This window comes from Tamandua tetradactyla, chromosome 16 (assembly GCF_023851605.1).
Source record: "Tamandua tetradactyla isolate mTamTet1 chromosome 16, mTamTet1.pri, whole genome shotgun sequence".
NCBI classification, from domain to species: Eukaryota; Metazoa; Chordata; class Mammalia; order Pilosa; family Myrmecophagidae; genus Tamandua; species Tamandua tetradactyla.
The window spans coordinates 82,027,587-82,041,473 of NC_135342.1; the positions used below are offsets into that span (position 1 = coordinate 82,027,587).

Sequence of the window (13,887 nt, forward strand, 5' to 3'; positions counted from 1 at the left end):
AGGAGACCTGCTACTTGTCCTGCAGTCCCGGGCGCCTAGACGGGGTCGGGTGGGGGTTGGGGGGGTGAGCTGAGCATCAGGTTTTGGGGTGAGAGCCCTGTGTGACGGCCCCGTCCCAGTGGGGACAGACCCCAGAAGGCTTTGTTTCCGAGCCCCCGCCCCAGTACCCCATGCACGGCAGGCGGGAGTGGACCCACGGGGCCCCCTCAGATGCGGGCTGGGATGCCTGTGGGACGGGGGCTGCTGCAGAGCCCTCCGCCCGCCTCCCTGGCTCCTGCCGCGCCCCAGCCAACTCGGCGCCAAGCTGCTGTCACCACGTCCCTCCAGGACGCCTGCAATGCTGGGGGCACGGGGACCGTGGGGCAGCCCCTCCAGGTGGCTCCCCACTTCCCCAGAGAACCCGGACCCCTCATTTGAATGGGGGTGTTGTGACCATGGCCCAGCAAGTGCTTCTGGAGGGGTATAGGGTGAGGGGTGGGCTGCCCTGCCCGAGTACGGGGTCTGGGCTGGGGTGTGGCTCAGGCCTGACCCCCAGGAGCTGGGGCTGTGAGCTGCACCATGGGGTTTGTTCCACAGAGAAGCCAGGGCTGGACTTCTGTCTCCTGGGCTGGTCGGCCACTGGCCAGGGCTGGTGGGGGGGCTTGAGGAAGACCCTCTGACTCAGAGGGAAGCCCCCTGCCTGCTTCCCTTTGCCCACCCTCCTGGCCCTGTGCTCTGCCCAACTGTGGATGGCCGAAGCTAGCAGGGGACACCTGCTCCAGGAGCCTGGGTCTCCCCTGGCCCCTGCCCCCACCACGCGCAGTCCATGGGGTGTCACAGAAGGCACCAAGACTCCTCCTGCTGCCTGCAGGGGCTTTAGTGCAGGCCACTGCCCTGCACTGCCCCTTCCGTCAGGGCAGGGAGGAAATCCTGGCAATGCCATGTCCATCCTGCCAGAGCCGCTGCATCCAAGTGCAGCCCCCACCCCCAGGTTAGATGCTTTGGGGTGTCTTGTGCTTTGTCCTCATGACCTCATGTGGCATGTCTGTCCTAAGGTCCTCTCATTGTAGTGATGAGAACACTGCAGCCAGCTGGGAGTCCCACCTGTCAGACTTGTCCCCTGCACCTGGCACGCAGTGTTTGGGGGGTGTTTGCCGAGTGAGTGAGTGAACGAGTGAGCAGAGGTGTGAGCAGCTCCCTTGTCTCATGCTGGGGATTTGAACTGGGTGGACTGACCCCAGGGCCCCTTCCCCGGGCAATGACCTGCCCCAGGACTGCCACAGGCATCAGGGATGACAGCCAAGCTGTTTTGAGAGCTGTCTCCCCCAGGGGCCGCATGCTGAGCTCCCTGTGGGGTCAGGGCAGTGCCGCAGTCCAGCCCCCTCCTGCTTGACTCTGTCTCCCACCTCTTCTTCCTGCCCCCCAGCTCCTGCGGGGGCCACCCCAGGCAGCCATAGTGCCAGGCCCCCATCTGGGGCTCTGCGGTGGCCAGGCTGGCCTGAGGCCCTCCACCGCGTTTTGAGAGAGGAGGTGCTGTGCATGGAAGGTGGCACCCTCGGTGCAGGGACCCCTTTGTCCCGGGCCTCTGGCCAGTGCGGTGTTTTCTGCACGGTGGGTCCACGGTCAAGGGAAGACCGCAGTGCGGCAACCCAGGGCCCTTCCGCTCGAGGGGGCTCGAGGTGCAGCTGGCAGGGGGAGGGCGTCACAGGGGAGGGTGTGAGGACACACACAGCCTCGGATAGAGGGGCCACCAGGGGCCAGGTGGGCATTGAAGGGGTGGGCAGTGGCCCTGTGTCAGGTCCCGGAAACCATCTGGGGCTGCCCTGGGGGCTGCGGGTCCCACGCCCAGCTGGCCCTGCCCCCAGCACTGTCCCCAGGAGGGCGTAGGGAGCGGTGGGTAGTGTGGCCACGGGGGGTCCACCCTGCCTGGGTGGGGCAGCCACTGCTGGACTAGACTCTATTTCTACCACCTGAAAAGAAAGAACTGAGATTGCCAGATCCTCTGAGTTTGGGGGGAGATGCAAGAGATCTGGACATTTATGTGAAATCTCTTGAATTTTAACATGTTGGCCGTTCTGTCCAACGTTATGTCGGAGTTCTGTGGGACAGATAAAGCCTGTGTGCTGGTGAGAGCCGGGCCTGCTCTTGGAAGCATGAGGTGACAGAACCCCCAGGCCTTATTGGGGCGGTGGGCCCTGCCTCCAGCTGGCACCCGCTGACCCACACCGTTCCCACCTGAGGCTCATTAGGTTCTGACGCCACCTGTTGCCCCTTCTGTGGCTGAGGGAGGGGGCCAGAGGGGGCCAGAGAGCCAGCCCCAGGAATAGAGTCCCAGGCCATTGACCCCGATGCTGGGAGCCCTCTTCTCACCCCTCCGCTGTGCACCTCGAGCTCTTCATGGTGTTCACCCAGTGGTTTCCAGCCTCTCCTTGGATGCCCTCGGCGATGGGGAGCTTACTGCCTCCCAGCAAGGCCTATTGGGTTCCCTTTGGATCCCAAGTCTGTGTCCATGTAGCGGCCACTCAGACCCGGTCATGGTTTAGGGCCACCCAGAGACATTCCCCCTGGGGTCCCCTCGCAGACCCCCTGAGGACTTCCTGTCTGCCCCCTTAGGGATCCTGTACTCCTGAGCACACCACGGTGCCAGTGCCCCTTCCCGCTGCCCACCCTCCAAGGGGGACCCGCCCAGCCCCAAGAGCCTCAAATGGCCTCCAGAATGACCCGCGGCCTCCCGCCGTGGCCCCAGGCGCCGGCCAGGAGAGGGCACGCAGGCCTCGCGGCGGCGGGGACCTGGGGGCCCCCACGCGCTCACCCCCTGTCGTTTGTGTCCGCAGGGACGTACCAGGGCCAGTGGGCCGGCGGCATGCGCCAGGGCTACGGCGTGCGGCAGAGCGTCCCGTACGGCATGGCGGCCGTCATCCGCTCGCCCCTGAGGACGTCCATCAACTCCCTGCGCAGCGAGCACACCAACGGCAGCGCGCTGCACCCGGACGCGGCTTCCCCCGCGGCGGGCAGCCCGGCTGTGGCCCGGGGCGGCTTCGTCCTCGTGACCCACAGCGACGCCGAGGCCCTCAAGAGCAAGAAGAAGGGGCTGTTCCGGCGCTCGCTGCTCAGCGGCCTGAAGCTGCGCAAGTCCGAGTCCAAGAGCAGCCTGGCCAGCCAGCGCAGCCGGCAGAGCTCCTTCCGCAGCGAGGCGGGCATGAGCACGGTCAGCTCCACGGCCAGCGACGTCCACTCCACCGTCAGCCTGGGCGAGGGCGAGGCCGAGCTGTCGGTCATCGAGGACGACGTGGACGCCACCACCACCGAGACCTACGTGGGCGAGTGGAGGAACGACAAGCGCTCGGGCTTCGGCGTGAGCCAGCGCTCGGACGGGCTCAAGTACGAGGGCGAGTGGGCGGCCAACAGGCGGCACGGCTACGGCTGCATGACCTTCCCAGACGGCACCGAGGAGGAGGGCAAGTACAAGCAGAATGTCCTCGTCAGCGGGAAGCGCAAGAACCTCATCCCGCTGCGGGCCAGCAAGATCCGTGAGAAGGTGGACCGAGCCGTGGAGGCGGCCGAGCGGGCGGCCACCATCGCCAAGCAGAAGGCGGAGATTGCAGCTTCCAGGTAGGCAGAGGTGTTGGTCTGGGGCCTTCCTGGCGGGGTCTGTGGTCCTGGCTGGGGAACCCTCCGGCCCTCAAAGCGTGGGCTGTGCCCCGGGTAGTTTCTCAAACCCATGCCTCACGGAACCCCAGGGTTCCCTAAGTTCCTGGAAGGTGGTGGGGTAAGGTGAGTGCATGGTTGATCAGAGGGGCTCTGGGCTCTGAGCCTCTTCTCAGCCAAAAGAGTCATTTTATATGTCGGGCCACTCTGTTGGTAAAGTAGTAGGACAGCTGCTGGCTGGGCGTGAGGTGTGATGCCACCCCGGTCGTGTGCCCAGGTGGGAGTGGGCACAGGGTGGACGCTGCTGAGGCCACAGACCTGTGGCCCAGGTTGGAGTTGGCATCGGCCGGGGAGGCTGCTGAGGGCACCAGGCAAGGGGCTCACACAAGCTGCTTTGAGCCAGCAGGTGCTCAGATAAGGGTGCAGAATTTACAGAATCTGGCACTCCATGGGACTGCTCGGGGCCTGGAGTGAGGGATGCAGAGTGGACAGTGGGTGCCATCCTGAACTCCAGAGCGTCTTCTGGTGTGGTTGCAGGGATGGGTGTCTCAGCCAGAGGGAGACGTCCAGTGCCCGGCTCCCTGGGAGTAGAGGGTGCATATGCGATTGGCTGCTGGCCCGAGCTGGCTCCAGGGGACGGGCAGCTGGCGCAAGGCACCAGGGGCAAGCCAGAGACCTCTTCTTGGGTGCTGGGCCTCTGAGCCACATGGCGGCTTTGCCAAGGCTGAAAGGTGTCCTGCCCTCGGTGTGCTCTCCCGGGTCAGGGCAGGTGGTGGGGACTGCCCAGAGAGTTTTTGGGCTCAGGTGGAGATTTGGGAATGGCGTTGGCTGTCTCAGGCTTCCCAGGACACATCGGGCCTCCTCTGTTGCTTTGCTCCCGACGGGCCAGGCCTGGAGATTTTCCCGGGGGCCTCCAGGCAGCCGCCAGCAGCGCGGCCCGTCTTGTCTCCACTTGGCATCTTTTAAGTGACTTTTGATCTACAGCGAAAGCACACATGCAGTGGTCATGGTTCAATGGAGAACACGTCCCAGCCCAGGCTTTCAGAGCACTGAGACCCATTACAGTGAGCTGAAGAAAACTGGAATTCCTGCCCCCAGCCCTGCAGGTCCCTGGTTGCTCCGTTCACCCCTTCCCACTCCCCCAGGAATCCGCGGCAGGGAGAGAAATAGCAGCAGTCCTGACTACTCACCTGATATTTTAGGAACAAATTAGATTCAATAGTTATTTTTTGCATTATAGACGTAATAACTTGCTCTGTATAGAAAAATTGGGATAAAGAGCTTGAAAGCCAGAAAACAACCTTAGCTGTGGCCTGATATATCTCGTTGGTGTTTTGGCGTACTTCCTTTCTCCTAGTTCTTCTTTCTTTTTCTTTAATTTTTTTGCATGGGCAGGCACTGGGGATAGAACCCGCATCTCCGACATGGCAGGTGAGAACTCTCCTGCTGAGCCACCGTGGCCCGCCCTCTTTTCCTTTATTTTTCACCCCTCCTACTTTGTGGTTGTGGTGCTGACGCCTGGAGCTGCGGTGTCCAGCTGGCCGTGCCTGAGGGCTCTGTCTGGCCCAGGGTCTGTGAGGCAGAAGCTCGAGGCCTTAGCAGCGATCCCTGCCCGGAACTGGAAAGATCCATCCACCAGGGACGCTTCTTTGGCCCTGAGGATGGGGGGGGGGGTTTATGACAAATCCGACAAGAAAAGGGGGTTCTTGTCCCCACAGGGAGGAACAGCCGTGGTGTGGATAGGGCTTGGGGTCTGCAGGCCACGGAGCTCGGCCGGGGCCCGTCCGTAACCTGCTGGAGCCTCAGTTTCCTCGGCGGTGCGCTGGGAACGATGGTGGCGCCTGGAGGGCTTGGACAGGTCCAGTGGTGACTGCCCCGTGGGGTGGGCGCCCAGCCCAGCCACTGCTGTGACCTTCCTTCTCCTCTGCGTGGGGCCCGCTGGTAGGAGGGGGCAACGCAGGGGTGGATGGGGCGAGAGGCAGCCCGGGGGCCTGGAGGGCAAGGTGAGAAGGGAGGGTGAGGCGAGAAGGACTCAATCACCCAGTTCCCTGCCCAGGCTGAACCCCATCCCAGCCACGGTCACCAGCTCCTCCTGGCCCTGGGACTTGGGCCTCTGGGGCCCCCTGCCACATGCAGCTGGGCCTTTGTGACCCTCTCCCCACGGCTTACATAGTGGAGGGAGGAACTGAGGAAAGAGTGGAAGGGAAAGGGACGGGTGTGCGGCTGAGTGTGCGTGTGCGTGTGCACGTGCAGCTGTAAACAGGCCCACCCGGGTCCACCCCACACAGGTGCTCCTGGGGGCACAAATGCATGCGTCCCCCAGCTCGTCCAGCCCTGCCCCCAGGGGTCTTCTGCAGGGAGCGTCAGCAAGAGGACGAAATAGGCAGCAGGCACGGCAGGTGCTGAGCAGGCCTTGAACAGGTTCCCGGTGCAGGCGCCCGGCTGGCCCCCAGGGGGTGGGCCCGCACCTGCACACACACTCATGCACGCGTACTGACACACGCTCAGGCGCTCACATACGCCCACCTCTCTCACATACATATTCATACAAGTCAGACCTTCTGCCATGCACTCACACACACGCTCATTCACACTCTCCCACACAGGGACGTGGGCACCCTGGGGGCCAGCTGATGTGAGGCCTGGACTGTGTGGCGCTGGGGGGGGGGGGTGCAGGCTCCCGTCGCCTCCCAGGCCCCTCCAGGTCACCGTGAGTTGCACAGCTCAGCAATGGAACATGCCCGAAAGGAGGCCCCAGATGTCACCAGGCCCCGGGACCCGGCAGCGGGCTCTGGTGTCTGGGTCGGGGCTGGCAGACTGTGGCTGGCCTTGGACACGTGCTGCGAGTTGATTCTCCTCTCTGGGCCCAGGGTCCCCAGGAGCCAGGCTGTCATTTCCCCTTCCCTCCCAGAGTCCCTGGGACACCCCCAGGGTCCCTGGAACCTGAGCCACGGCCTGGCCTTCCCAGTCACCGCAGAGGCAGAGGGAGACACCTGGCAGTGCCCTGGGCCCTGCAATGGGCAGTGCCGCTGAGCCTCCGTCCCAGGCCGAAGTGGCCCGAGCTACATTCAGCTCCTTTTTCCCGTGGGCTTGGGAGTGAAGAGAGCAGGAAGGAAGGAAAAGAGGCCACTTTCCTCGAGCGTGGAGCCGGATGAGTGGCTGGGCCAGGCTGCGGAGAGGGCTGGTGCCACCTCCGAGCGTGGCGGCGGCTGTGGTCACTGTCATAGGCAGATTGGGGAGGTGGGAGGGGCCCTGGTGACCCCCCAGCTGGTGCTTATTCAACCAGGTGGATGTGAAGCCGTTTGGTGGGTTCTCACTGGAGCCCCCTGGGGCCTTTACCCCACAAGCAGTGAGGACAGGGTGTGAGCAGAAAGAGTATGTGGGGGTGTCTCTGCAGCTTCCACTGGCCCAGCCACCCTGAGAGTGGTCCATCATCTCCATTTTATAGAAGTCTGAGGCCCACAACAGCTTGGAGATGGAGCCAGGGCTACATGGTGAGGAGGGGGCTCTGGGGTCCAGCACAGCTGACCACCTCCTCAGGGGAGAGGTCTCTAGCTCACTGTGCCCTGGAATCCCCTTGGGAGGGCTTTAAAACGTTCTGACAGATCCAGGCCCACCCCAGAGGGGTTGGCTTAATTCTGGGGAGACCTCTCTGGGGGATTCCAAGGTGGGATCATGCGGAGAGCTTGTGAGATTGTAGGCGGCAGGGCCCACCCCAGGGTGTTGGATTCGGCGGGTCTCTTCGGGCCCCAGACTCGCACTCTTCCTGGGTCCTGGGCTGCCAGTGCTGCTGGCTCCCCCGTCCCCCAGGCTGCTTGAATGCTGTCCTCTAGGAGCTTCCACCCAGAAACGCGCAGAAGCTGTAACAAAGGCCCAAGCTTGGAAGTTCCCCAAGGAGACTCATCTCCAGCGGGAGATGAGACACCAGGTTAAATGAACTTGCTGCTGCCAAGAGAGAGGGCACAGAGGAGCTGGTGGCCCTGTGAGCTGAGCCGAGCGTGGCAGGTGCTGCCGTCCTTACTTTGGGGCCAGACAGGAGGTTTTGAGGAGAAGCCTGAGAAAGTGTTTCTCCTCCTGCAGGATGCTTGTCACCCCACTGGGATGGACTCTGCCTTACCACCTCACCTAACAGCTGTCCCAGGAATGGGAAATGTGTTGGGGTGTTCTCTCAATGGACTTTGATTTAAGCAGGTTGTATTCTGATGGAAGAGGGCATCTCTTGCCTTTGTACACGCGAGGCATTTTTATCAAGAATCCTTTACTGGGTAGCAGATGGCTCATCTTTGGGCCTGGCTGCTGCTCCTCCACCTGCACCTGTGGCAGACATCACACATCGATCCCAGCATGTGTTCTCCTAGCAGCCAAGGCCGCTTCCAAGAGGAAGCCTGAGCAGAGGTCCTTGCTTTTTCCAGGCAGCCCCTTACAGTCTGGTTGGAAGTCAGAGTATAAACGCATCAGCCCACACTGGCGTGGCGATCAGAGGCTTGGAGAAGTCGTAGTCCTGCACAGACCCCTTTGTCTGCGCAGACACTTGCACGGTTCCCCAGTGTGTAAATCAGATAGAGGCAGGGGAGCGCTGGTGAAAGCCAAGCTGGGGTAGGTGTGGAGGAGAAGTGGCCTGTTTGTCCCCTCTCTGGCCTCCCTCCTTGCGGAAGCCCCTGGGACCCTTGAGAACTCTGGGGTTGATTATTCATGGCTGCCCTGGGGTCGTGGGAAAAAGTGCTGTGATCCACTCGCTATGTCTGCTGAGGGTAAGGGAGGAGCGGGCAGTGGGCAGCTGGAAACCAGCACCTCCCCTGACCTCACAGGCCCGGTGGGCTGTACAGGGGCCCCTCTCCCAGCTCAAATAAATGTCACTGCAAAGAGACAGCAGGGGGCTTTGCAAAGTGGTAACTTAAGCTGGGAGGATGAGGTGTTCTTATTGGTTGACTTGTGTCCTGTCGGGCAGGAGGCGTCTGTCTGTTCTTCTAGGTCCCCAGTGCCTGGGCTGTGGGCAGCGCCTTGCCTCTGCACAGTGACTGTTTTGAATGAATGAATGAATGCGTTCTTTCTTCACTGGGGCCACCTGGTGTTTCCCTCAGCCCGCCAGGTTTCTTGTGTGGTCCCAGGCACCAGGGGGTATAGTGGCGGCTGGGGGGTGCCGTGGGGAAGGGGCCAGGATGAGGGAATTCGTGTTCTCTGCCTTCCTGGGAAGCCCGGGGGCCCACAGCCCGGTGCTTGAGGGCTGCAAGGGGGTCCCCGAGTCCCCTGAGGCAGTGGCTTCCAGCGCTCAGTGGGAGAGAGACTTGCCGCTCCTCCCCGTTCAGGAGTGCCAGCCTGGGGCCTGGGGTCCACGCGGGGGTGGGATGCCCTCCTGCACTCACTCCCCGCAGGCCTGGACAGGCCCTGGCCCTGCGGGCCGTGGAGAAGCCCCCTGGCTGGCTGCAGGGAGTGTGCCGCGTGACATCTGAGCAGCGTCCACAGCACCTGCTGCAGGGATAGGGGCTCACAAAGAGAAGGCCATGTGCGACACACGTGCACACACACTCAGGCACAGACCAACACCCACACACCAACGTGTGTGTGCACACGCACACACCTAATGCATGAACATGTGTGTGCATGTACGTGGTGCACCAGTGCCCACACTTGCACGCATGCCCACGCCTGTGAACATGCACACGCGCATGCCCAGGCCCCCAGGCTGAGCTGGGTCCGCTCCTGACCCTCGGGTTGACTGTGACTGGGGAGGGGAGGGGCAGAGGGGCGGAGGGGCAGGGGGCCCAGACCGCTCTCGATGGACTTCCCTCCAGTGCTAAACCTGGAGCCACTTCTGTTCCCTGGGGGTGACCTCTTGGCTTGGGGGTGAGGGGGGTGACCGTGGCTACTCCCCACAGGTGCAGCCCTGAGTGAGCAGGGTCGGGGCAGACCCGGAGCCCAGAGCGGACCCTGTGGCAGACATGGCGAATCGATTGCTCTCTCCTCCCCGGGGCACAGTGGGCAGGGGGACCCGTGGGCAGCGCTGCCTCGCGGCCAGAGCCTCACCCTTGCAGGTGGGGAAACTGAGGCTCTGTCCACATAGGCGGGCAGTCCTGGGGCCTCCTTTTCCCGGCCCCTTCTCCAGGCCCCTACAGAGAGCATTGTCTGTACAGATTCGCCGCGCTATATCTCGGATGAGGCCCGCTGGGGAAGGGAGCTCTGAATCCCCCCCTTCTGTGTATTGAGCGCCTGCTGTGTACATGTCTCCAGCTGGGGTCTCTTCCGCCTCTGGCTGGGCCTTGTGAAACGGCCTCCCGCTGCAGGGGGTGCCTGTGCTCTGAGCTACTGGTCTCCAGCAGCCAGTTCCAGGAGCTGGGGGTGGGTGGGAATGGGGGGGCTGTGGAGGGAGCGGGCGCTCCTCCTGGGCTGCCCGCTGGGAAATGCCTTTCCAGGGCTCTGAGAGTGCCGTGTGTTCAGCATTATTGTTTGTTACAATTGTAAAGCGGCACATCCTTGTAGAACAACTACAGGGCAGATACCTGGGGTAAACAGGTGCCGCCCAGGTGCCGCCCTGGACTGTCACCCTCCTCGGAGATGAGTGCAGCATTTCCAGATCTTTCTGGTATCTACAGATATGTGTGTCACACACACCTTGACCTCCATTTGCACAAATAGAATTATACAGCACCTTTGGTTTGGAGCCGTGTTTTTATTTTAACCTCCCTTATGCCACAGTCGTCTTTCTGCGGCCGTGTTTCCGTGACGTGGCCGGTGTCCCCTGGCGAGTCAGTGGCCATGTGCTCCACATGCTGGCCCTCCCGCTCACCACCTGTGCTGGTGTGACTGCGCTACAACCGAAGCCCTTTCCCAGGCTGGGGTCCAGGGCTGGGTGGCCGGCCAGAAGATGAGCACGTTGGGGGGTTCCTGGCAGGTGCTGCCACAAGGTTCCTCTGGTGCCCCCAAAGGGCTGGTGGAGCCTCCCCCACCGGGGGCCCTGTGCCCGGTACTCACGGGGCTTCCTGGCAACGTGGGAGGCAGGTATGCGCCAGGCCGGGCCACCCGTGGGGAAGGAAACGGACGAGGAGGGGCTGGGGAGAGGGGAGCCAGTGCCCTGGGGCGTGACTGGGCCCAGCACCTGCTGAGGGGTCTCTGGGGTGAGAGGTGGCTGTGTTGCTTTTGGGGTCCCAGGTACCCACACGTTTTGGGCTCCATCCGAGGGTCCAGGAAGTGCCGGCCTGGGGGCTGTGCCGGGCAGCTCCACACTGCCTCCTGGCGGTGGCAGGGGTGGGGGCCTGGGCTCTGGGGACCCCTCTGTGCCCTGTCCCTGCCCTGCGGCACCCCCCTTGTGGACAGGTCAGGAGAGGCCAGCTCTCAGCGAGGCTGCTCCTCGCCTGCTGCCCTCTCGCCACCGTGCTGAGCCCTGCCCCTTGCCAGCCTGGGGAGCCTCTGAGTCCTCGGCCCCTGTGCCCTGCCCAGCACCCAGCAGAGCCACGGTGGGTAGGGGAGCGGTGACATGGCCAGGCCATGCTGCCCCGCCCGGGGCCGCAGAGCAGCTTTAACCCACCCCTGGCTGGGAGGCCGGGTGGCTGAAGACAGAGCCTTCCAAAGAGAAGGAAGCACTTGCATTGTAAATCGCCCAGGGGAGAGACTCCAGAACCTTCTCCGCGATCTGTCCCAGCATTTGGATTGTTTTTCCACCAGCTCTAACCCCAAAGCCTCCTGCAGCCCTTCTCTGCTGTGGATAGAAGTTGTGGAGCTCTTGGCCGCAGGCCCTTCGGCCTTCTCCGGCACAGGGCAGAGCAGGGGGCCCCACATCCGCCATGATGGCCCTGGGGTCCGACAAGCCGGACAGGCCTGGGCACAGGTCCCAGAGGGTCTTCCTTGCCCCGTCGGCTCCCCCGTCCCACTTGCTTTTTCCGTGGGGGGCACAGCCCCAGCCCTGGCTCCCCAGTCTTGCCAGGGAGACCTGTGGGGACGGAGGCCCCTCGTCGCCATTCTTTGTGGGTCGTGAGAGCAGAAGGAGGGAGAGTGCCTCTACCCCTTGGCTCCTTGGCAGCCTCAGTTTCCCCACCTGAGCGTTTCCTGGAATACAGCACACTCAGGGTTCAGGACAGCCACATCCTCACCTGGCTGTGTCTCTGTGGCTGGCTTGATTTCACTCGCTTTCATTTCAGTCCAGCCTGGAACCCACCATGTCCACATCCTGTGCCCCTCCCTCAACTAGAGACTTGGCATGTGGGTGGTTTGGTCACTGCGATGGGCCGGGAGTGGTGACATGCTGGTTCCAAGGCCAGAAACTCAGAGGCCGCGCGTGCTTCTGCTCATCCTCTTGGGCACCTCTGAAGGCCATGAGTTGTGCTCTGGAAGGCCCCTGGGCAGGGGAGGAGAGGCCCCTGGGGGAAATCTGGGTGTCAAGTGAGAATAATCGATGGTTTTAAGCCACTGGGGTTGGGAATGGCTGTTACGCAGCATAGTGGTGGCAGTGGCTGACTGATACAGCCTCAGTGGCTACTCCTTGAAGGAAAAGGGAGTACCTTCATGGGCTGAGCCCCACACACGTAGCGCTGGCCACGTTGGACTGCTGGTCCTATCTCATGGCTCCCCTGAAGTCCAGGCCATTCCCTTGGGTTTGGATGCCTTTCTTCTTACATCTTCACCCCAACTCCTCCCTGGCCTCTGGAGTCAAGCCTGCCCTCTGCCCTCCACAGTCCTTTGTTTAAATCTTCCCCTGGGTGACCCAGATGTCAGCTCAAGCCCCTTATCCCACATTTCCCTTCACCCCGCCCCCCCCACCTGTTTCTTTTCATTCTTGGGTCTCCATGTTCGCGGCTCTGGCCCCCTGTGCATTGTCTCGGCTGCTGTCTCAGCTTCCTTGGCCCTTCCTGGCTGTGGTGCAGCTTCCTGGGACTATTCCTGCTTGAGGCCTGGACCAGGGGTGACCCTGTAGATGACCCCCTGTCGGAGCAGGAGGGGCCGAGGGGTCATCTCAGGAGTGAAAGGACCTGCCACCGCTCATGGGTGTCTCTGTCTCTAGGACCCCTCCCCCAACATCAGCTCCTGTATGTGCCTGCGCCACTCGGCCACCCCTCACCTCACCTGGCTGCTGTACCCCAAACTCACCCTGGGCCCCCTGAGTCTCTCTGGCTCGGCCCACTGCCCAGTTCCCCTCCCCCACAGCTGGCTGTGTCCAGGGGAGTCCACCGTTTGGCAGGAGGGGTGAAAGGGGCATGCTGGGATGCTGGGACGCGGGGACGCCTCATGGGGGAAGCAGCTCGTGGACCTGGAAGCCCGTGTTTAAGGGTCTGTGCTCTGCCCAGAGGCCCAGAAGGCCTGGCTGTGCTCGGCAGGACCTGTGGGAGCCAGGCTGGCCAGCAGGGTTCCTTGTGGCCTGGGTCTCTGTACGATGGTCTGGGCTATAATAATCAGGACAGTGCAAGCAACCGACTCACAGCTCAAACCAGTGCAAGCACAGAGGGCTCCATTGGCTCCCATTTCCTGGGTCGGCTTCAGGCCCAGCTGGATCCAGGGGCTCTGATCAGGACTCATCACTCTCCGTCTCTCTGTCCCTTGGTCCTGTCTTCTGCGAGTGTTGGTTCCATTCTCCAGAGGACACTCCATGTCTGGTGGGGAGGCCACTGGTCTGTGTTGTCCAGCCCTCACAGCTGACCATCCCTGACAGTGGGAACGACCCTTCTCCTCCCGGTGCCCATGGAGTCACCATCTGGGAAGACTGCTGGGCTCTGCTAGAGTCACTGGTCGCTCACTGCCCAGAGGGATGGGGTTTTCTGATGGGCTGGGCTGGGGTGTGGGCCCCTCATGTGGGACCAGGGGGTGGGTACCCCAGCTGAGAGCCCCTCCGGCACAGGGATTGGGGTGCTGGTGAACAAGCGCCCCGACTTCCGACGGAAACTGTGTGGAGACCCTCTCCTCGTGTTTACAGCCATGCCTTCTCCTGGCGAACCAGGTACCGGGTGGCTGCGCCCCTTGGTGCCCCCCTGGCCGTGCACCCCCCACATCCTCGCCCGCACTTCTCACCTCATTGGTTCAGCTGCCCTAGTGGGTGTGAAGTGGGGTCTCGTGGGGTTTCCCCACTGGCCGGTGAGGTTGAGCGTCGTTTCATGTGCTTAGGGCCTGTTTGTGTCTCTACAAAATGTCTACGGTTTGGTTTTTAATAAACATTTTATCCTGCTCCACTTTCACTGTGTTTCTCCCTGGAGGCCAGAGACCGAATGACTCTTCTGTGCTCCTGGCAGCGTCTTGGGCAATGTCTGCACGGGCTGAGCTCAGAGAGAACCAGGGGGC

The 13,887-nt window shown here is 62.5% G+C and overlaps 1 protein-coding gene across 1 annotated transcript in view; it reads left to right on the forward strand.

Annotated features, from left to right (window-relative positions):
• JPH3 (junctophilin 3) overlaps positions 1 to 13,887 on the forward strand; it is an 87,182-nt gene that overhangs the window by 18,397 nt on the left and 54,898 nt on the right. Inside the window, exon 2 of the mRNA XM_077133246.1 lies at positions 2,814 to 3,591. Coding sequence (XP_076989361.1) covers positions 2,814 to 3,591 — 778 coding nt within the window. The remainder of the gene's footprint in view (positions 1 to 2,813; positions 3,592 to 13,887) is intronic.